The sequence below is a fragment of the Ceratotherium simum genome, chromosome 4 (assembly GCF_057802395.1).
Source record: "Ceratotherium simum simum isolate JZ-2026a chromosome 4, ASM5780239v1, whole genome shotgun sequence".
Lineage (NCBI taxonomy): Eukaryota > Metazoa > Chordata > Mammalia > Perissodactyla > Rhinocerotidae > Ceratotherium > Ceratotherium simum.
This window is the reverse complement of record NC_141903.1, coordinates 4,687,408-4,711,359: the sequence shown is the minus strand read 5'-3', so window position 1 is coordinate 4,711,359 and position 23,952 is coordinate 4,687,408. Positions and strand designations below refer to the sequence as shown.

Below are 23,952 nucleotides of genomic sequence, written 5' to 3'. Positions count from 1 at the left end.
CTGGGACCTTGACAATTACCTACATCTAACCACACATCCATCCTCCATCCACTTTTGTGTCTTCCTGCACCCAAAGTAAACGGCATCCTGAACATTCATCGTTTCCTTTCCCTTTTATATAGTTTTATTGCATCTATGTGGGTTCCTATAAAGTATATATTTTTATTTTAGTTCCTGTTAGCTGTATATAAGAGGGCATCATGCTATATGTAATCTATTGGGACTTTTATTTTTCATTTAATATTATAGAGTACTAAGATTTGTCCATATTGTTACCTATCACTGTAACTTATCCATTTTCATTACTATGTAATATTTTATTTTGTGAATATACTTCATTTTTCTTCCAGCTTCCAAAATTTCATTGTTGTTGTCTCCCCTTTTTTTCTCTCCTTCCTTGTGGATTTTTTTAAAAAATTATTTACTGTAGTATTAGTGGAATTTTAGGAGGGGACAAAATTAGATGTATGTATTCAATCCACCATTTTTACCTGGGTTACCTAAGTGATCGTCAAAAGTAATTTTGACAATATGAGATATTTTTACCTTTCTAACTTTTAGAGCATGTATACAGTATGACTCCACTGTACATACTCTAAACCTTGGTTATTAGCATTAATAGATGACATCTAATATTAGAAAACCAGCAAGGACATCTGTGGTCATCCAGTCCTACTTTCTACCTGGTCAAGGAATGTTCTGGTCAGGAAGCCACAGATAGTGCTTTTTGACCTCAGAGGTACCTTTCAATAATTATAACTCAAAGAAAAATGTTGGAAGCCACAGATAGTGCTTTTTGACCTCAGAGGTACCTTTCAATAATTATAACTCAAAGAAAAATGTTGATATTTTAGTTAGCTTTTGTAACCTTACTGCAACTAAATGTGAGGTTTCCATTAGAGTTGTTTAAATATTGAAAACTGCCTAAGGGCCCTCTTTGTTGCCTTTGGGGAAATCTGGGGGTCTAGCAGCCCAGGTTAAGGCTGCAGTTCTGAGCACCATACAATAAGGCAGAAGTTTAAACTTGTTTTTTCTTATCTTTTTTCCATTGCAGGGATGTTATCAAGTGGTTGGTCAAAGCAGTAACTGAAGACGGATTAACTCAGCCCCCAAATGGGAATCAAACCTCTTCAATAACAGGAATCTTGAGGGGCAGCAGTAGCCACCCTTCTCCCCAGCCTACCCTGACGAAGAACACCAATCAGCTGTAAGGGGGAGGCAGAAGTTATCTTTCCTGGGCTACTGGGATTTACTGTTTTAGAGAACAGCACCACTCCCTAAGAGCAGTTTCCCCAAAATTAACAAGCTGTTGTAACGTAGAATGATCTTACTAAAGACTCTTAGTTTGACTAAAGGCTAAATTTCTAATTCCAAAGGTAAAATAAAAGCAGATACTTTCCCCTCTAGATAAATAGGACTTCACTAAATGAACACAAATTCGTAAAGCTGAAGTGAAACAAAAGCTAAAGGACACTGCCCTCCCTTTCCTGGATTCTAAGAGACAATACAGGGTTACAGCTACTCATCACTTCAGCTGTCCACTGACAGAAGAGAACGAGTCATGGGTAGTGGGTGTCCCAGCAGCCTCTAGTCCTAAAGGACCAGCATCTCTCTCCTCCAGACCTGGCAGAAGAATAGCAGTTCAACCTGTAGATTCCAAGCAATGGCTCAGACTGGGGCAGGTCCCATTACCTCAGACCACACTGGAGAGAGATCCCTGGCATTTCTTTTACGGGGTTGACAGTGGTCTTGGCATTTTTTGAGAGATGCCAGGATTTTAGGGGCTGGAACTACCCTTACACAAGTAACATACTATTCCATGTCAATCATATTGTTAGAAACCAGTCACACTTGACATTTCAAATACAGCATTTTGCCTAAATTCACAATGCTATGTTACAATCTAGTTGCACCAACCTGATTTTCCTATAGGGCCTATAGGTTTTAACTAATTTAGGAAACAATCTTGTATCTAAAGAGAGAGTATTTGGAACAATGGAGCATTTGCTTGGGCAGATTGGAGGAGGCCCTAAAGTAGGGTTATCCAAAAACCCCAATATACAGACCCAAGAGAGAGGCAGATGCTGTTCCTTCAATGGAAGCTACTCTCATGTAATAATAATAGTAATGATGTATTTATTATAAGTAAATATTAGTAGAAATAAAAAGAGGGCCCTCTAAAAGTCCATTTATCATGATCTTAACAATAATAGGGACTACCATTGACCATTAATGAGTGCCTATCTGCCATATATCTTACACAGCACTCCAAATTAATGAAATGGGTGGTTTTATTCACCCCTTTTTAGAGATGAGAAGACTTGGACTCAGAGCAGTTTAGTAATTTGTCAAAAGTTGAACAGCTTCTCATTGCCGAGCCAGAATCTGATGCCAAAGCCCCTGGTCCACCTATTGTGTCACTTACTGCAGATTTCCTGAGAACCAGAGCCCTTGCTTCCATCACAAATAATGCATGTTAGAAAAGGTTGACTTCAAGCCAGGCTCACCTTTTTGAAGGGTCACCCAGAGTCCTTCTGCCACGTCAGCCTGGCTCTCCTCCGCAGTTAGGTCTGATGGGAGAGAGGGTCATGTTCTACCAGTTGAAGTTGAGACTGAACGTGGTAAAAGATTATTGTATAGGAACCAGTAACAGGAGAGAACTATATGTTAAATATGTATTTTCTCCTATCAAAGAAATTCAAATAGTTCTTAGTCATTCTGGACCTATTTCCTCATCTGTAAAATAGAGAAGTTATAGGTTAGATGATCCTTAAAGTTCTCTAGATCCTTAAGATTGTATGTTTCTATTTTTGAATTTAAAAGCAGCTCAACCCCAGGTTCTGAGGTTCAGATAGTATGATCTGGCAAAAGGGATTCAGGTAGGTGAAACGGCTAAATAAAAGCATGCTGATGGCTTGAGTAGTTCTCCCTGACCTAGTGTGTGCTTTACAAGATCCTTTAGTACACTGATGGGGACCTCCTCCCAGCCAGCAGGGTGACTCCGTGTCAGAGCCTCCTGCTCACTTGTGTTCTTTGTTCTGGACTCAGGATTGTGTGCCAGCTGCAGAGGATGCTGTCCATAGCTGTAGAGGTAGACAAGACCCCCACCTGCAGCTCCAATAAAATTGCTGAGATGATGTTTGGGTTTGTGTTGGACATTCCTGAGAGAAGTCAAAGGTGAGTCTTAGTTTTGTTTTTGTTTTTGTCCCGGGAACATAATTTCAAAAGAAAATTGCAAACAGTAGTTATATTGGGGGAAAAAGAAGTAGAGGGATAATTCCTGTCTCTTTAACCTTTGAAAGGAAGAGCTTCTCAACTAATTGTTATTATTTGCAACTAAGGCATAATTTCTTGGGAAGAGGCAGGATACCTTAAATGGGGCCTAAATTTTCCTACTTCATCTGTTTGGCTAACAACTTTACTCATCCTTCAAGGCTCAGCTGTTGAGCACTACCTTCTTGCCTGACCCTCAACCGTAGAACCTGGTATAAGTATTTACTAAAGGCTTGATGGATAAATGAAATAGGCACGTCCAGTATTAGAGGAAGAAGAGGTGACCCAAGAATGAATAAGGTTGGATCTGTAGAATGAGCTCAGATAGTAAGAATAAGGAATTCAGTTTCTCTAAGCATGAATTAGTAAAGCATTCCATTAGGAGGAGATAAAGAAATAGAGTTCTTGGCTAGGACCAATGATTCCTTCTTTGAACCAGTAATTTTAGAATCCAGAGGAAGAGAAATAAATGAATAAATATGAATTCATGAACAGTTGCTGGTACAGGAAATAACTGTGAGAGAGCCATTGTACCCTGGGGAAATTAACTGCGTCAGCTCCGTGTCTGCTTCTCATCCCCATCCCCTAAGCTCCCAGTTGGCAGCCAAGACTGTACTTGTACAGCTCTGGTTCCTCTATTAAATACAATGTCATACCAAATAGTATTGTAATAAAGATTTAATTAAAATGCCCTGCTAAGATTAAGACAAACATTTATCAGGTCCCTACAATGTGCCAGTCATTGTCACATTAATTAGCTCATATTTTCATGCAACTTTATAACATTATTCCTATTTAACAAATGAGAAAAATACTCAAAGTAGTGAAATAACTTGCCCAAGGTTACACATCTAATCAGATTCAGAATCCAGTAAATCCAGGACTTCTTAATCCCAAGTTCATTGTTCAAAGGAGGCAACATGTTATGGTGGTCAGACAGAAGGAAGCGTACATAAATGCCATGCTTGCTCTGTCACTTTGTCAGGAGTATTTAATTTGGGTTCAACTGCCATACTGTTCATTCGTTTGAGAGATGGGAAATCTGATGAATGGGTGACTATAAACAAATTTAGACTTAACATAGATAAAAATAATTTAAATAAAAGCTGGCCCTACTTTAAAACTCTCTCAAATTGGCAACCACCCAAATTATACTAGAAGATTCCTTATATGGCCTTTACTTTGGTTTGTTTTAATTTTTTAAAGTTGAGGTATAATTTACATACAATTAAATTATATAAACTAATTCATGTAAGTATCATTCCATGAATTTTGACAAATGTGTAACCTGTAAGACCCATCATTTTCCAATGGCTCATTGATAGTATATAGAAATCCTGCAACCTTACTAAATTCACTTATTCCAGTAGGAATATTTTTGTGGTTTCCTGAGGATTTTCTACATACACAATCATATTGTCTGCGAATAAAAACAGGTTAACATCTTCATTTCCAATTTGTATGCCTCTTGCTGTATTCTTGCCTTATTGCATAAACTAGTACCTCCAGTAGAATGTTGGAGAAGTGATAAGGGCAGACATCCTTGCCTTATTCCTGATCTTAGGAGGGAAACATTCAGTCCTTAACCATTAAATGTAATGTTAGCTGTAGATGTTTCATAGGTGCCCTTTGTTAGATTGAGGAAACTTCCTTCTATTTCTAGTTTATTGAGTGTTTTTATGAAGAATAGATATTGAAATTTGTGAAATATAGTTTCTGCATCTATTGAGGTAATCATAATTTTTCTCCTTTATTTTCTTGATGTGATGAATTACATTGATTAATTTCCTAATGTTAAACCAACCTTGCATTCCTGAATAAAAAACCCTACTTGGTTGTGATATGTTATTCGTTTTGTATATTGATAGATTCAATTTGCTAATATTTTGTTAAGGGCTTTTGCATCTATGTTTACAAGAAATATTAACCTGTAATTTTATTTTCTTATAATGTTCAACCTCACTCCTATTTAAAGAATGTAAATTGAAACTATGCTGAGATACCATTTTTCACCTATCTGAATAGTAAAAATTTTAAAGTATAATAATACACTCCATTAGTGAGGCTTTGAGAAAGCAGGTACTCATACATTGCTGGTGGAAATGCAAGATGGTACAAGTCTTATGAAGAGGAATTTTGCAATATCTCACAAAATTAAATGTACGTTTACCTCTTGACCCAGCAATCTCACTTCTAGGAATTTACCCTGAGGATATACTTCCAACAATATGAAAATACATATGCACAAGGATATTCGCTACACCATGTTCATAATTGCAAAATATTAGAAACAACCCAATGCCCCTCATAGGACAGTGGTTGAATATCTATGGTACATCTACACAAGGAAGTATTATGCAGCTGTAAAAAAATTAAAATTAAAAAAAGGAGCAAAATTTCTATGAACTGATTTCCAAAATATATTAAGTAAAAAAGCAAGATACAAAAGAGTATGCATAGTAAATATACATATTGTTTTGTAAGAAAGGAGAAATTGCAAAATATACATGATTATGATCATTTGTGAAAAAAGAAACAAAGTTAAGATAAACCGCAGACTAATCAAATTGCTTACATATGGAGGCTGGATGGCAATGGGCTGGAAAGGAGAAAAGATGCTGGGTTGGGGTGGTAATGGCGGTAGTGGTGATGGTGTAATACTTCCCTGAGTATATACTTCTTCGTATAGGAATAACTTTTAGACTTTTAGAGTCATATTAATGTTTTACATACTCAAAAAAGAAAAATAAATCAACAAGGAAGTTGAAAAATCAGTCGACAGGGGAGAGCCTAATGTGGAATACAAACAGCCACAAATTAACTGTGTTTTAAATGAGTAACATAACTGGGGTAGGGGGAAAAAGGGTGTGGGAGAACAAGCCTAAGTAACTTTTTTTCACTTTTTATTTTTAAATAATTATAGATTCACAGGAATTTGCAAAAACTAATAGAGAGGTCCGATGTACATTTTGCCCTGTTTTTCCCAGTGATTACATCTTGCATAACTATAGTACAGTATCACAAACAGGAAATTGACATTGGTACAATCCATAGAACATATACAGATTTCACCCGTTTTACATGCACTCATTTGTGTGTAGTTCTATGCGATGTTATCACATGTGTAGATTCATGTAACCACCAGCACAATCAAGATATGCAGAAGTGTTCCATCACCACAAGGATCCCTTGTGCTGCCCTTTTATGGCCACAACCATCCATCTCCCCAACCCTTGGCAACCACTAATCTGTCCAAGTAACTTACAACACAGTGTTTGGACTAACTACTCTCAGACTAAAGTCAAAATGAACTGTAAATACTGAACTCTAACTAGTTAGTAGATTTTTTTTTGCAGATGTATGAGTTAACAATTCAAAAACTATCTTATGTATATTATAGGATTAAACAAATAAATGTATTGTTGATAATGAGAGCCAAACTTCTCACTGTCAGAGAAAAGAGTTACACATGAAAAGTGGAAAGGATAGAAGGAACTCTGGTGCTGGATTAGAATTGGAGGCATCAATATGAACTTGCAGTTTTTAATAAATATAGGCAGACATAGGAATAGATGTAGACATGTGAGGGTGTTTTATATATTATATGTGTGTGTGTGTGTTCATACATCTCTTTCCTACCTCTGCCCACTGAGAGAGCACAGAAACAATTACACCTTAGTAGCAATGAGCACACCTCGTACTCAGATCTTTGTTTCTAAATACCAGTTTACTCTAAAAGGAACCAGAGTTCCTTGAAGAAATGGCTGATTCCAGGGCTGAGGCAGGGAAAAGTATAAGATAAGTACAAGATGAATCTGGAACATCTTGTGCCAGTAAGTAAGGAAATGTTCAGAACGTGTCGAAAGACACAAGAGCCAGCTTAAAGAGCTTCTACTGACCAAATCTGGGATAATTTGAGCATCAAAATAGATATTGACAGTAATAGACTATAAACTTGAATGAAATAAGAATCTGTGATTCTAATACTGATAGGAAGGAGAGAAGGAAGGAATAGAAAGGACCCTCTTCCTTACAGTCAAAAGCCAACTAATAAATGTAAGAAGAAATGATTAATTGGGAAAACAATGCCATTTGGCAACCATCATAAAGTTAATTCAGCTCTGAATGGATACTAAAATGGTGAAAGTTTGTGAAGTACCAAGATATTTGCATAATCTCAAAGTATATTCCCATGAGATATTCATTATATAAAGAGAAAAACAATAACTTTACAAATAAGGAGACACTACTTTATTCAAGTGATCAATGTTAACACCAACAATAGGACAAACTGGCATGATATGCCTTTTGATATAATGCAATGAAAAAGCAAAACATTATTTTGTTTGTTTCTTTGTTTTTCTGGTGAGGAAGATTGGCTATAAGCTAACATCCACTGCCAATCTTCCCCTTTTTGCTGAGGAAGATTGGCCCTGAGCTAACATCTGTGCCCATCTTCCTCTGTTTTGTATGTGGGACACTGCCAAGTGGCTTGATGTGCAGTGTGTAGGTCTGCGCCCAGGATCCAAACCTGCAGACCCCAGGCCACTGAAGTAGAGTGTGTGAACTTAACCACTACACCACCGAGCCAGCCCCCAAAACGTTATTGTTGCAGTACTTCTGCCAAAAACTGCATAACCTCAATCTAATCATGGAAAATTATCAGACAAATCCCAAATGAGAAACATTCTGTGAAAAAAAATGACCTGCACTTTTCAAAAATGTCCATGTCATGAAAGACAAAGCAAAATTGAGGAACTGTTCCTCAGACAAGACTACCAGACAACTGAATGCAATGTGTAATCTGGGATTTTCTTTTGCTATAAACAGCTTCATTCAGACAGTGAAATCTGATTAAAATCTATGGATAATGATATTGTGTTAAGGTTAATTACCTGATTTTGATCATTGTACTTGGTTATCTAAGAGAACATTCTTGTTTTTAGGAATTATACACTGAAGTATTTAGGGATATATGGGCATCGTTAATGCAACTTACTATCAAATAGTACAGAGAAAAAAAATGAAGAGACAGAAGGATAAAGATGTGGTAAATGTTTTAACATTTGGGGAATCTGGTTGAAAGGTATTAAGGGTATTTGGGAATTCTTTGTACTATTCTTGCAACTCTTATGTGAGTCTAACAAAAAGTTAAAAGAAAAAAACATGTTTATTGTAAACAGCACATACATTATACACTATGATGTTTGCACAACGACGCAATCACCTACCAACACATTTCTCAGAATGTATCCCCATCCTTAAGCGACTCATGACTGTAGTTAAGATTTGCTTTTTTAGGCAACTGACAATCCCTGCCTTTTAATTGGAGTTATTTATTCCATATACATTTAATTATCAGTTTTACATCTATCATCTTGCTGTTTGTCCCTCTTGTTCTTTGTTCATTTTTACCTCCTTTTCTGCCTTCTTTGGATTAATAAGTATTTTCTATTCTATTTTATCTCTTCTATTGGTTTTTTAAGCTCTTTTTTTTTAATTAAAATTTTATTTTCATGTAAGTCTAGATTCACATGCAGTTGTAAGGACTAATACAGAGATCCAGGTCCTGTTTACCCAGTTTCCCTCAATGGTAACATATTGCAAAACTATAGTGCAGTATCACAACCAAGATAGCAAGATTGATACAAGCCAAGAGACAGAACATTTGTATCACTACAAGGATTACTCATGTTGCCCTTTTATAGCCATACCCACTTCCCTCCTGCCCCCACCCCTTCTTAACCCCTAGCAACTACTAATCTATTCTCCATTTTTACAATTTTGTCATTTCAAGAATGTTGTATAAATGGAATCATACAATATGTAACCTTTTGGGATTGGTGTTTTTCACTCAGCATAATTCTCTAGAGATCAAGATTGTTGATCTGAATCAAGATTGTTGTGTGTATCAATGTTTCATTCATTTTTATTGCTGAATAGTATTCCGTGGTGTGGGTATACCATCAATTTTTTTTAACCATTTACCCATTGAAGGATATTTGTGTTGTTTCCAGTTTGGGGCTTTTATGAATAACACTTCTGTAAATATTCATGTACAAATTTTCACGTGAACGTAAGTCTTCATTTCTCTGTAATAAATGACAAAGAGTGCAATTTGTGTGTCATATAGTAGTTACATGTTTAGTTTTTTAAGAAACGGCCAAACTTTCCCTGTGTGGCTGTACCATTTTACATTCCCACCAGCAGTGTGTGAGTGATCATTTCTCTGCATCGTGGCCAGCATTTGTCATTGTCACTATTTTTTATTTTAGCCATTCTGATAGGTGTGTGGTGATATCTCATTGTGATTTTCATTTTCATTTCTCTAATGGCTAATGAAGTTGAACATCTTTTCATGTGCTTAATTGCCATCTGTATAACTTCTTTACTAAAATGTCTCTTTTTCGTGTTCTAAATGGATTGTTTACTGTTGAGTTTTGAGAATCTTTATATATTCTAGATACTAGTCCTTTGTCAGATCTTTGGTTTGCAAATATTTTTTCCCATTTTATAGTTTGTCTTTTTCATCCTTTTAACAAGATCTTTCACAGAAAAAAGTTTTAAATGTTGATGAAATCCAGCTTATCAGTTTTTTCCTTTTATGGATAATACTTTACTTTTGTGCCAAAGATTCCTTGGGATTATCTCTGTAGACCTACCTGTGTCATCATGTCCTCTGTAAATAAGGACAGTTTTATTTCTTCCTTTCCAATCTTTATGCCTTTTATTTCTTTTTCTTGCCTTACTGCAGTGGCTAGAATTTCCATCACTGTGTTGAATAAGCAGTGGTGAAAGCAGACGTCTTTGTTTTGTTCGTGATCTAGGGGAAAGCATTCAGTCCATTAATTAACTGTTGATTAATTAAAATATCAGTTCATCATTTTTTGTGTGTGTGTTGTTTCTTTTTTTTTTTTTTTTAATTTTTTGTTTATTGCAGTAACATTGGTTTATAACATTGTAAAAATTTCAGGTGTACATCATTGTACTTCTATTCCTGCATAGATTACATCATGTTCAGCACCCAAATACTAATTACAACCCAATGCTAGCTGTAGGTTTTTTTGTGGATGTTCATTAACAAGTTGAAGAAGTTCCCTTCTATTCCTAGTTTTCTGTTTTTATCACAAGTGGGTACTGAATTTTATCAAACGCTTTTTCAGCAAATGTATTTTTTTAAAGCTTGCTCTTAGAATTACAATATGCATCCTTAACTTACTACAGTCTGCCTTGAATTAATATTATATCACTTAACATATAATGTAAGAATCTTACAACTGTGTATTTCCATTTACCCCACTCCCATCCTTTGTGCTTTATTGTCATACATTTTACTTTTACGTATGTATAAACTCCAGGATGAAGTCATATTTTTGCTATAAACATTTAGCTGTTTTTAAAGTAAATTAAGAGATGAGGGGGAAAATGTCTTTTATATTTACCCACTGTGATATTGTGATTTGTAATAGAAAATATATATTTGGTCTTCATCCCATTCCTGGCACAGAGCTCCTAAAACCGTTGGAATTTGCTAAGTGATGAGATAGATAAAAAGTGTCTTTTATTATGTTAATGAGGTGACTTTTGGAATGTCTCTAGGTCACCTAAGAATAGGGGCTGGTTGCTAGGGGAACCAACCATGTCCCCAATCCCCCACTCCTTCCACCCTATCCCTACCTGCAAGGAGGGGAGAGGGGCTGGAAATAGTTCAATCACCAATGGCCAATGATTTAATCACCCACGCCCATCTAATGAAGCCTCCTTACAAACTCAAAAGGACAGTATTAGGAGAGCTTAGGGTTGGTGAACACGTGGAGATACCAGAAGAATGACATGCCCAGAGGGCATGGAAGCTCCTCACCTTTTCCCACATACCTTGCCCTATGTATCTCTTCCATCTGGCTGTTCCTGAGTTATATCCTTGTATAATAAACTGGTGATCTAGAAAGTAAAATATTTCTCTGAGTTCTGTGAGCTGCTCTCACAAATTAATCAAACTCAGTGAGGGGGTCCTGGGAACCTCGCATCTATAGCTGTCGTTCAGAAGCACAGATGAACTTTCAATTGGCATCTGAAGTGAGAGTGGGAGGACAGTCTTGTAGGACTGAGCCCTTAACCTGTGGGATCTGACGCTACCGCCAAGTATATATTGTCAGAGTTGAGTTAATTGTTTGGTAGTGTTGGAAAAAACACACATTAGGCCCACATAGTTACCATTTCTGGTGTTCCTTTTTCCTTCTTGAAGATCCAAGTTCCATCTGGTATCATTTCTCTTCCACTCAAAGAACTTGCTTCTTTTACTATTATTTGTAGTGCAGGTCTACTTATAATGAATTCTCTCAGCTCTTGTTTATCTGGAAATGTTTTCATGTCACCTTCGTTTATGAGTGGTGTTTTTACTTGGTGTAAATTCTAGGTTAATAGGTATTTTTTCTTTCTTTATTTTAAAGATGTTCCATTTTCTTCTGGCTTGCTAATGAGAAGTCGTTAGAATTGCTTACTCTTGTTCCCCTGTATGTCCTGTGTCTTTTTTCTCTAGCTGCTTTATTTTTTATTTTTAGCAATTTGATTATGATACCTGCACGTGGTTTCCTTTACATTTATCCTGCTTGGGGTTTATTGAGCTTCTTGAATCTGTGAGTTGATATTTTTCATCAAATTTTGAAACATTTTGGCCATTATTTTTTTGCCCCACACTCTCATCTTCTGGGAATTCAAGTACATATATGTTAGACTGCTTAATGCTGTCCACAGATCACTGAGGTTCTGGTGTTTTCTATTGTTTTGCTTTGTTTTATTTATTTTTTTCTCTATTTCAGTTTTGTGTTTTTCAGATCTAGAGTTTGCATTTGGTTCATTTTTATAGTTTCCATTTCTCTCTGCTGATAGTCCCCATCTAGTCACTCATTATATACATCTTCGTTGGTTGGTTGGCTTTTTAATCTTGAACATATTTATAATAGCTGCTCTAAGGTCCTTGTCTACTAATTCCAGCATCTGTAATATCTCAGCCTGTTTCTCTGGACATTTTGCTTTTTCCCTTGTCTAATAATTTTTTATTGTATACTGCACATTGTAAATGCTACATTATTGATAGTCTAAAATTTGCTGTCTTCCTTTAAAGAGTATTGGTTTTATTCTGGCAGGCAGTTGATTTCCTGGCAGATTAGCTCTCTCCTGTTGAGGCTTGTTCCTGGGATTTGTAAGGGTGGTTCTAAAGCAGCGCTTATTAAAGGGCTAGAGTCTTGAGGCTTAGTGCTTTTGGGTTCTCAACTGAATGCCCGAGATGTTCAGTGAGATCTCTAGCTCATTCAAATCCCCATGTCTCTCAGCCCTGGGAGATCTCCAGCATCTCCTCTCACCTCACAGCCCCCCAGAAGCTGTTCTTTCTCGGGCTTTTGGAACTTCTCCCTGCACATGTGCTAAGGGGGCCCTTTACACACATCTGTTCAGCTCCCTCTTCTCTGATACAAATTCCAGCCACCTTAGCTGTCCTGAACTCCAGTCTCTGCTCTGCCCAGCAAGCCCACTGCTTTCTGTTTTAGACCCACACTTTCCTCTGCCTTATACCCCCAGCAAGAAATCCTGGGTAAATGTGGGGTTCACCACTTTTGTTTCCTTTCTTTCAAGAATAAGTCCTTTGCAGTAGCTTGTTCAGTGCCTGTAAATAGTTATTTCATATATTTTATCCAGTTTTATAATTGTTTATGATAGGAGGGTAAATCCAATACCAACTACTCTGTTAATGCTGAATCTGGATGTTGGCCTTCCTCTGTATCTTGCTTTTAAAATTTAAATTTGAGGGCCGGCCCCGTGGCTTAGCAGTTAAGTGCGCGCGCTCCACTGCTGGCGGCCGGTTGGGATCCCGGGCGCACACTGACGCACCGCTTCTCCGGCCATGCTGAGGCCGCGTCCCACATGCAGCAACTAGAAGGATGTGCAGCTATGATATACAACTATCTACTGGGGCTTTGGGGGAAAAATAAATAAATAAATAATTTAAAATTTAAATTTGAATTGCTATAGATAATTAGTATTCCATTTCCTACTATGTCCAATACATTAAAATTACCTCTGGTCCTTTGTATATCTCTCTTTGCCATCTGTGGATTGTAAAACCAGGACAAATGCAAGCCCTGAAAGAAAAAATTGGAAGAGAAAATACTGTTTGAAATAAAAGGTTACTGAATGGGAAATCTGTCTTGTAAGAGTAATAGGCCAAATGCACAGTAGAAATTAGGCTTTAAAAGAATTTGGGGAATATCTTGCAAATGTAATAACTTAGAGTTCTTTGCATTAAAGAAGATTTCTGAGAAGGTATAGAAAATGATTTTAAAAACATTAAAGAGATAAAATAGATTTTCACAAATATTGTAGACTTTTTAAAACCTTTGAATAGTAAGAAGCAAAGTTAAAATTCATTCATTTGCTTTTTAAACTTTGCTTTTTCACAAATAATATATGTGCTTGGTGGAAAAGCAAAGGTAAAGGGAAAAAAGAAAATAAAAATGAATAGATACTTTCTTATTTATCACTTTTATAAATGGCAGTAGCACAAAGAACCCCCTATTTTCCCAGATGTTGCAAAACTGCAAAGGGGCAGGATGTTGTAGAGAAAGAGCTCTTGGATCTGGGGCTAGCTCTGTTGCTTGTTGATTAGGCAAGTCATGCTGTTCCTCCTTGCTGCCATCTCCTTCTCTGCTCACAGCTGTCTGCTTCCCAAAACTGCTATGACTAGCAGACCTGGCAAGGACTCCCAAACAAACCTTCAGGCAGTCCAGAGATGTACCCTGTGCATCTGAGATTCATAACATTTTTTTGGAAGCTGACATTGCTTTTAGAACAGTGAGTTTGATCCACCTTCCTGAAGCAAAGCTGCAGTTTTATAGCTTGCCTGCTCTAAGGTGCTGAATGGGCTCCAGCCCACCCTTGCTGATCAAGCCCTGCACTGGGTAGAGTGACAAAGTCAGAGGCGAGAGTCCCTCTGGGACTATCAAGTCCTAGACTTGAAATTTAAGAAGCTACAATGTCACAGCTGTGTATTTTTTACTTCTTTGTTTTTGCTCATGTTTTTCGCTCCATTGAAATGCCTCCTGCCTTGAGCCTTCCTCCTAGACCACTAGTGGCCTCTTCCTCCATGAGAAGGCCACTTCCAGTTCCCTGACCAAATGTGCTCTCTTCCTTGTATCCCTAGAGCACCACAGGTACCTCGCATGCATGTACCATTGCCCTGCACTTTATTTAAATTCCCATTGCATACCTCTTACCCCTGTTGAACTATCAGCTTTTTGAGAGCAAAACCCTCTTTTATTTATCTTAATATTCTTTGCTATGCCAAACAGTATCTTGGCACATTTTGGACATTCAGAAATATTTATTCTCAGTATTAATTCTCTTAGTTACGCTATGACGTAATTCTTTCTAATGGGTCCTAAACTTGTCTTTTTCAAATGTCAATGACTTTTCCCTCCTCTGGCAGTTGTTAATTCAGGAACAAATCCATTCTGCCCTGTCCACAAGCTTTGTGATTTTGTAGGCCTCCATTGTATTCCTTCTTAGCCGTCTCTTTTTTTTTTTTTTTTAATTTATTTTTTCCCCCAAAGCCCCAGTAGATAGTTGTATGTCATAGTTGCACATCCTTCCAGTTGCTGTATGTGGGACTCAGCCTCAGCATGGCGGGAGAAGCACTGGGTCTGTGCGTGCCCGGGATCCGAACCCGGGTCGCCAGCATCAGAGCGCACGCACTTAACCGCTAAGCCACGGGACCGGCCCTAGCCGTCTCTGTTAGAGCAAATGTTAGAGCAGTCAGGCGGAATTGTGGTATATAGTCCTTGAAATAATAGTTATGCTGGTTAACTCCTTCCTCCTCTTCTCCACACAGAGAGATGTTCTTTACTACCATGGAAAGCCACCTGCTGCGCTGCAAAGTGTTGGAAATCATATTCCTCCACAGCTGCGAGACACCCACCCGCCTGCCCTTGTCTCTGGCCCAGGCCCTCTATTTTCTGAACAATTCTACATCACTGCTCAAGTGTCAGGTACGTTTTTCCCTGCTTCAGTTCCAGGCCTAGAAAACCTTTCCCCTAATCCTTGAGCATTATGTAAAAGTGACTTGAAAACTTCACAAAATCTTTAATTGAGGAAGGCATTTATTGCCAATTGCTTTTACTATCTCCGCAGTCGGATAAAACCCAGTGGCAGACATGGGATGAGCTGGTTGAGCATCTGCAGTTTCTGTTATCCAGTTATCAACATGTTTTAAGAGGTAAGAAGCATTGATTCACAAATAAGATGGTGCGAGAGGCTCACAGTGGACATTATTATGAATTAAGGTTACCTAGGGGATTCTAATTTGCTAGCTTCCATAAAGCATTGTTCCTTGGTCGTAGCCATAGGCACAAGGAGTGACATAGGTGGAATCACTGCTATGAAATAGAAGAAGTCACATATTTTTGTTATGGTGCATAATACAGTGGTCCTCACAGTTATTAGTTGTGTAGGTAAGCAAAAGTCATCATAACTTGAGAAGTCTTTGGTAATGACCTGATTTAGCCCTGGCATCTTTTCCTGGCCCATCACTGCAACGTCATTGGTGGGTCGATTGCTCACTGACTATGGACATTATAAACATCCATCAGTATGATGCAAATACAGAGCAAATCAGTGGCTAGTTGAAAGTGTACTCTTGCAAAAGATATAAGGACACCCTAAAGTCTGTGAAAGTGGCTTTCCTCAAGTCACAGGCGAAACCAATGATCAATGAGGATCCAGGGGAGTTAGACTAATTAACACTCAGGAGGCGAATATTGGCAAGGATAATGATGGAATAGTTGCTTCAAATGAGAATGAGTTTATTAGCCAAGGATTAATGAAGCCATTAGGAAAACTGATTTATTAATTACAAAGGGAAAAGTAGTAACTTAAGAGGGGGGAAAACTGGCATTCCTCTTGATGTGATGCTATTCAGAAGGACACCTCATCACTTATGTAGTGTTTTTGCCCAAAATTCATAACCTGAATCTAATCACAAGGAAGCATCAGACAAACTCAGATTTAGGGACCTTTTACAGAATACTTTTTTGGCCTGTACTCTTCAAAAAGTGCCAGTGTCTTAAAAACAAAGAAAGACTAAGGAACTGTTCCAGATTAAAAAGAAACTAAAGCAAATAAATACTAAATGCAAAACATCGTCCTGGATTGGATCCTGAACCAGGAAAAAATAGGCTGTGAAGTACATTACAGGGACAATTGGTGAAATTTAAATAGATTTGATAATAGTATTATATTACTATTAAATTTCCTATTTTTGATAATTATCCTGGCTTATGAAAGTAAACGTCGTTGGTCTTAGGAAATCCATACTAAAGTATGAGGTGGAGGGGCACAATGTCGGCAACTTGTTCTCAAACAGTAAGGGGGGACGTGTGTGTATATCTTACCTGCCGTGATCACGTTGAGGTTGCCTGTAGCTCAGTAATGGCACTTGGGAAGGTAAGATAGCCCATGCACCCTCTCGGGCCTGGAACTGAGGAAACATTTAAAAAAAGCACTGGATTTAAGGCAGAAGGTTTGAGTTTAAATCCCAACTCCACCACTTACTCTGTGTTGGGCAGCTAACTTTATGTCTCTAGACCTCAGTTTTTCCCTTCTGTAGAATGGGGATGCTAATACATAACTTGCCAGGACTGATTACTAATGGGTGTGAGAAGAAAGTAGTAAGTGCTCAGTCAATGTTAGTTGAATCTCAGTCTGCCTATTTGCCTAGCCAGGAGTAGGCTGCAAGGGACTTCTCTAGGTTTCAGGCTATTGTAACCAAAACGTAAAAGAGCACATTGTCACAGCCACGATGTGTGGTTGTGTAGTTTGTGCATTTTTTAGCACCCTCAAAGAAAGATACGTGTCCTTCTCAGAACAAAGCCCCAAAGGCAAATTCTGTGTGTCTTTAGCCTCATTGAGGTTTATGTAATTGTTTCTTTCAGAGATCTAGCAGAAAGATTAATATTAAAGCAGCTTGTTTTTTTTTTTAAGTTTACCTTTAACACTTCTTGATCATTTCTGTTTTGCCTCCCAGGGAATAAACCTGGGTCATGGGCAATAGTGACTTAAGATGGACATGGGATCCACTTTTATTACAGAATATTCTTATGCTTTGAATAAGGGAGAGGAAGGCCTCAGACCAGTGTACGTAAATCAACCAAGAAGAAATGGGGTGTGTTCCCATGCTATTTTATCCTTAACATCCTCCCCAGCTTCTTTGGAGACCAAGAGTTAAAAAGAAGAAAACATATTTGGAACCAGTAGTTTGAAAGCAGTGTTCTACAAAGAACACAACCGAACAGTACCCTGAAATGGCCAGTGTCCTTGTCAGTAGGCATTTCACTGTGAGGGCTCTTTAGTCATCTCCGCCCTCTTCAGGTGGTCTGAGGATGATGTTGAGGGCATTTTGAGGTCAGCCTGAGTTGTCCAGCTCCACAGGTGGGGGAAGAGGAGAAGAGGTTGGGGAGCCCCACCTTGCCCTTTGTCTAGGGGAACCTCTTAGTGTGAAGGAAGAGGGGAAGGAAGACTGTGTAAATTCACATACACCGACTTATGAAATCCAATAACCTTGTGAAGGTGAGTATCATCCCCCTTTTACAGATTGGAAGACAAAGGCTGAGAGAAAAGTAAATGCAGAGCCAGGATTCAAACTTAGGTCTGTTGCCGAAGTCTGGGCACTGAAAACACTCTGGAAGGAATTACTTGTCTATGAAATCACTGGGTGAGATTAGAAGGTGAGATTCTAAGGAATTTCCAACCCTCCATTTTCTAAACTCTCTAAACAGGATTAACTTACTTTTGTATAGACCCTTGACCTTGGGGAGAAGTATGTCCTGAATCCTTACATTTTGCAAACGTTTCCATAGAGGGCAGAGCATCCACACTGAGATGAGGATGCTGGGCTGTCAGTTGAGCTTACAATCTCTGGCTGAGAGAATCACCCTCCACACCCCAGTTTCATAGCCATACAACTTAAGTTTGAGCCTCAGCAGAATTACAAATTGTCATATGCCGTGAGTTTTCCTGATGCTTGTGAATAGTTAGAACCTCATATTTTGAAATTATGAATTCTAGGAATTTAAACACATAATATTTAAATGAACAAAATGTGTGCTTTTCCTGAATTCCACTCTACTGGACAGTTTAGGCAGGACGGCTTGTGGAAGTCAGACACCAGTTCACTCCGAGGAGAGTCACATACACAGCCTTCCTGCAAGGAGCCCTGTCCACAGAGGGGAGAAAAGCAGACGCAGGCAAGATCAGTTCAACTCTTACATTCATCCAGGCAACAAATGTTTACCGACGGCCTTCGCTGAGCCTGGCTCATTGGGAAAACTTCAGTGAAGAAGACCACTGTGGCCCCTGCCCTCAGAGAGCTTGCAGTCTAGTGAAGAGATAGACCCTAAACAAATAATCACACAAGTAACATGTAATTACAATTAAAATAAGTGCTATGGAGGAAAGTACAAGTGCACAAAATAGGAGGACCTAATCTGTTTTTGGAGGGACCCAGGAAGGCCTCCCTGAAGAGGTGATACTTCAGCTGAGATAAGAAGTACTCATGTTAGCCAGGCAAAGAGGGAGGGCAAAGCTTTCCAGAAAGAAGAAGCAGCGTCCAAGGGCCTTGAGGCAAGAAATTTCTTAGTGAGTCCAAGGAACAAAGAACAAACTAGTAGGACTGGGATGTAATGAGCAAGGGAGACTAGACCAGATGAGAGTAGAATAGTAGATAGGGCAGGGTGTGAAGAGCCTTTGGGCCATGTTAAGGAATTGCAACTTGATTCCAAGTGAAGGGAAGCCATCAAAGTGTTTTTAAGTAAGGTCACTCTCCCTGAGGTGTGGGGAATAGTTTGGCGAGGAGCAGAGAGGTCGGGGAGGGGTAGTGGTGATGGGGTGCGGGTGGTGCAGCAGGGAAGGCAGTGGAGATCAGGTTGACAGGGCTTGGGAGACTGAGTCTGAAGGATGACTCCAGGCTCTGCCATTACTGATGTGGAGATAAACGGAGGGAAAGATCAGCAGAGAAGTTAGCAAGCTCACTGTGACTGTTAGATTGGAGATTCCTATCATGATGACGGCGATAACAATAGCTATCCCTGGTATTGATCCAGGGACTAATTATAACAATACTGTCAGCCAAATATCTTGAGCCAGGCATTGTGCTAAACCCTTCACATGAGTCGCCTCACACAATAAGCACAATAAGAGCTCTCATCCCTACCAAAGCATAAAATCCAAGGCCTTGCCAACTGTACCAGAAGGGCTGAAGTCCACAGGCCAAGATTCCTCCCCCTTGGACAGTGCTTGGATGGGCACTGCTAACATTTGCTTCTGTGAATTCCCTGTATTATTTTAATAAACTCCAGATTCTTCTCACACCCACCCCAAGTCTTCCCACCCCAAGGCACATGCCTTTTTTAAGAAAATCAAATTCTACTAAAGGCTTTTTTCCCCCTATGACCATTCTCCACTAGAAGCAGAATGAAATAGAGCACATTTCCCAGCTTAAAACCCTCCAGATACTACCCTTTGCTCTCACAGGCCAAACTCCACGTTGTTCTGTGGCCTAGCCTGCCTTCCAGAACCAGTTCTGCTCTCCCTCTCACCACCAGATTTTACCTCTAGTTCTCAAAACAAACCTCGGGGCATTTGCACTTGCTCTTCTCTCTCCCTGGAGTGCTTTTCCCCTAGACCTTCTCATCCTTCAGGCCTCAGCTAAGAGTCCCTCCCTGACTAGAATGGGCTGCTTCCCTCATTCCCCCAGTGTTAGTTACTCTTTCTCACAGCATCCAGTTGGTTTCTTTGATTGCACTCACCAAAACTGTAATTGTTTTTGTTGGCTTGTTTACTGTCAGGCTTCCTGCAACTAGAATGTCAGTTCGTGAGGGCTGGGCCAAGTCTCTGATCTCACTGTATCCCCAGAGTCTAGCGTAGTCCAGATACACATTAGGTGCTCACTGTAAGTTTTTGTTGATTGAATGTTGAAAGGGGCCTGCAATGACATCTCAGGGCAGCTTTGCTTCTTGTGTTTCCAGACTTTTTTGGACACTCTGTAGTGTATTTATACTTTTTTTCAGATTACAGATAGGCCCATTGCTAGAAATTTAGGACATTACCTGAAAAGATATCTGAAGGTTGAGGAAAAACATATTGAGCATATTATTTGAAAAATAACCTAATGTACTGCTTACAAATGTTTATTCTGTTTCCCAAACATCTGGAAACCATGTAGCTCAATCCTTCTCATAACCCTGTTAATGAGGGTGCCACTACCCCAATTTTCTAAATGAGGACATTGAGAAAACGGTGCTGTAGTTGCTCTGGTGCTTCTGGGAGTCGTCAAGTCCTCAGAGCTCTCATCAGCCCATTTGCCTCGTATGTGACCTTGTGCTCCTTTGTCTCAATCCCACACACTTCCAGAACCCTATAGCGGCTGATCTGTTGATTTGGGAGGAGAAGCCTTCTTAACTTCTTTTTCTTTTCCCCATTATTTTTATTTCTGGACCTACAGAAAAGTTTAAAGATTAGTACAGTGAACACCCATATGCCCTTTATCTTGATTCACCAGCTGTTGACACTTTGCCACATTTGGTTTATCTATTGACTGATCTATACTCTTTTTTTTTTTTTTTTTTTCTGAACCAGTTGAGAGTAAGTTGCGCCATCATATTTTTTCATGCTTAAATACTTCAGCCTAGGAATAAGGATATTCTCCTACATATATTCCTTGTCACACTCAGCAAACTTATCCTTGATAGAATATTATCTAATATGTCCCAATAATATCCTTTATAGGTGGCTGGTTTTGTTTTGAGCCAGGATCCAGTCAAATATAATACCTTGTACTTGGTTGTTATGCTCTGTGTTCTCCTTTAATCTAACACAGCTCCCAGCCTTTACTTGTCTTTCATAATATGGACATTTTGATTTCATCCTAAATACTATTAACAAGAACACTGAATAGATGAAGATGTACACCCCTTCCTAGTGCATGACATCAAGACGCAATAAAGTCGGTTTGGTCCCATTATTGATAACGTTCAGTTTGATCATTTGGTTAATGTAGTGTCGATAAGATTTCTCCATTGTTCTCTTTGACATTAGTAGTACAGATCTTCTTCGACTTACGATGGGGCTATGTCTCGATAAACCCATCATAAGTTGAAAATATCATAAGTTGAAAATGCATTTAGTACCCCTACCCTACCAAACATGATAGCTTAGCCTAGCCCACCTTAAACGTGCTCAGAACTCTTACATTTTAGCCTGCACTTGGGCAAAATCATCTAACACAATGCCTATTTTATAATAAAGTATTGAGTATCTCATGTAATTTATTGAATACTGTAGTGAAAGTGAAACACAGTGGTTGTCTGGGTACAGAATGGGTGTAAGGGTATCATTTGTTTACCCTCATGATTGCGGGGCTGACTGGAAGCTGCGGTTCACTGCTGCTGTCCAGCTTCATGAGAGAATATCGTACCGCATATGGTTAGCCCAGGAAAAGATCAAAATTCAAAAGGTACAGTTTGTACTGAATGCATCTTATACACACCATCATAAAGTGGAAAAATCATAAATTGAACCATTGTTGAGTCGAGGACCATTTGTAATCCAGAGGGTAGAACTTTGAGACTGTGAATCTGTTCAGTCTTTTGGTCAATGGTTTTAGCATCCATTGATGGTTCTTACCTGAATCCATTATTATATTAGTAAGTTGAAAAGTGCTTACTGTCTAGTTCTGCATTCCTTCTATTTTTCTTAAGTGGCCTTCTTCTAGAAAAAGGGAGGCCTTCTCCCTCCCCTCTTTTTTTATCACTATGGACTCAGATCATGTGTTATAATCCATTTTTGTCATTTTTTTATGATCACGTCTAAAATGTGGCCAACAGGAGCCCCCTTCAAGCTGGCTTCTTTGTCCTTTTGACATGTCCCATCAGTTTTTCAATATTCCCTTACTTGTGAAAGATGTTCTAGGTTCACCTTGTAATTTCCTTGCCAAGGTCCTAGAATCAGCCTTTTCTCCAAAAAAATTGTTTTGTTTTTTTTAGTGGGGAATGGTATTTAGAAACCAAGATCTGGGTGTTGAGTATGCTGATTGCTACTGAGGTGTCTGCTTCTAGGCCCTTTCTGACAACAGAGCTAGTAAATTATATAATTTTTTTAAAATACAAGTTCATGCTGATACCTCAATTTCCACTCCCACAGAATTCTTCCTCTCCTCCTATTCCACAACTGAATCTCTCTTCTCCCACAGTGAGAACTATTGTTTTGAACAACTTGAATGTATTTATTCATTTGGTCTATCCTACAATATATGCAAAATTTTTTTTTTTAAAACAGAATTACTACAGTAAACCAATACCACAACAAACTTACTAAGTTCAATATTTCTTTGCAATTCTTTTCCTACTTGGGATAAATCTCCCTGAAGATATTCAAAATTCACATGAATATTTCTCAAGTGGTTATATTAATTTTAAATATAGTTTCATTGTTTAATATGGGTTTATTGTTTAAATCAACAAAGGGAAAAAATAAAACAGAATACAGATTTTCTTTTTAATGTGTAAAACGTGAGGACCAGAGAGAACCAACACCAAAGGACCTTTTGGAAATGGAGTTACCACAGATACTCAGGCGGCCTTTGATTTGTATCCCAGTCACTAGTCAACAAGTCTTTGCCCAGACCCCACCTACTAAAATCAGACTTCATCTTAAATCATAAAGGAATAAAAAGGAGTTCAGAACAGTTCAACTGACTTTTTCTCTCTTGCAGAGCACTTACGGAGTTCAGTGATTGATAGGAAAGACTTAATAATCAAAAGGATTAAGCCCAAGCCCCAGCAAGGAGATGACATCACAGTGGTAGACGTGGAGAAACAGATTGAGGCCTTCCGCGGCCGCCTGATCCAGATGCTGGGGGAGCCACTGGTCCCGCAGCTCCAGGACAAAGTGCACTTGTTGAAGCTCCTGCTCTTCTATACCGCAGACCTGAACCCCGACGCAGAGCCCTCTCCTGAGAACTGGAGCAGCCCCTGAGGTCCTCCTAAGCACTGAACACCAAGAATACCTCCTGAACTCTATCTCCAACTACTTGGAAGTTGTAAAAGTATGAAAAGTAGTTAAAAACCTTACAGGACCAAACCTATCTTATTTATCTGCAGGTTATGCTAACTTTCTCTTTAGTAAATACCTTTTTTTGATAATCCTAGCCTAGCCTATTCTCAAATATGGCTTACTATACAAGGTGTATATATTTTTTAATAAATTATTTATCTATACTTTTTTTGAAAAGGTAATACTATATGCACTATATGTTTAACAGTTCTATTCAAGATGTGAAAAAACCCCTCTGCTGAACAAATCCTAGACATCAATGTTACGTCATTCAAGGTACGGACAACCTGTTTCGAAAGAGAAAGATCCGTTTCTCCCTAATGGAACACAAACATCCTATATTAGACCTTTTATATTGCCTATAAATTTGACTTTGTGGCCAGTCTATTAAGATCTAATGTAATGTGGGGGGCTAGAAACAAAAAGGATTGAGTGTGTTACAAAAAATTTGATGTTAAAAGCAATCAATCAATAAAAAGGCAATGGTTTTTCAAAATACCAAGTTTACCATGCTTAAGTTCCATG

The 23,952-nt window shown here is 38.6% G+C and overlaps 1 protein-coding gene across 3 annotated transcripts in view; it reads left to right on the top strand.

Moving 5' to 3' along the window:
* The window catches only part of SIMC1 (SUMO interacting motifs containing 1), an 84,159-nt gene extending 60,234 nt beyond the window's left edge, over nt 1-23,925 (top strand). The window contains exons 6-11 of one of the 3 annotated variants that reach the window (XM_087429389.1): nt 1,055-1,207; nt 3,049-3,177; nt 15,155-15,311; nt 15,454-15,538; nt 17,911-18,044; nt 23,087-23,166. In XM_087429389.1, coding sequence (XP_087285515.1) covers nt 1,055-1,207; nt 3,049-3,177; nt 15,155-15,311; nt 15,454-15,538; nt 17,911-18,035 — 649 coding nt within the window. In that variant the 3' untranslated portion in view covers nt 18,036-18,044; nt 23,087-23,166. Of the gene's footprint in view, nt 1-1,054; nt 1,208-3,048; nt 3,178-15,154; nt 15,312-15,453; nt 15,539-17,886; nt 18,045-23,086 lie in introns of all 3 variants that reach the window. The other 2 variants (XM_087429388.1, XM_087429387.1) reach the window with 2 other exon arrangements.
* Nucleotides 23,926-23,952: the final 27 nt, after the last annotated feature.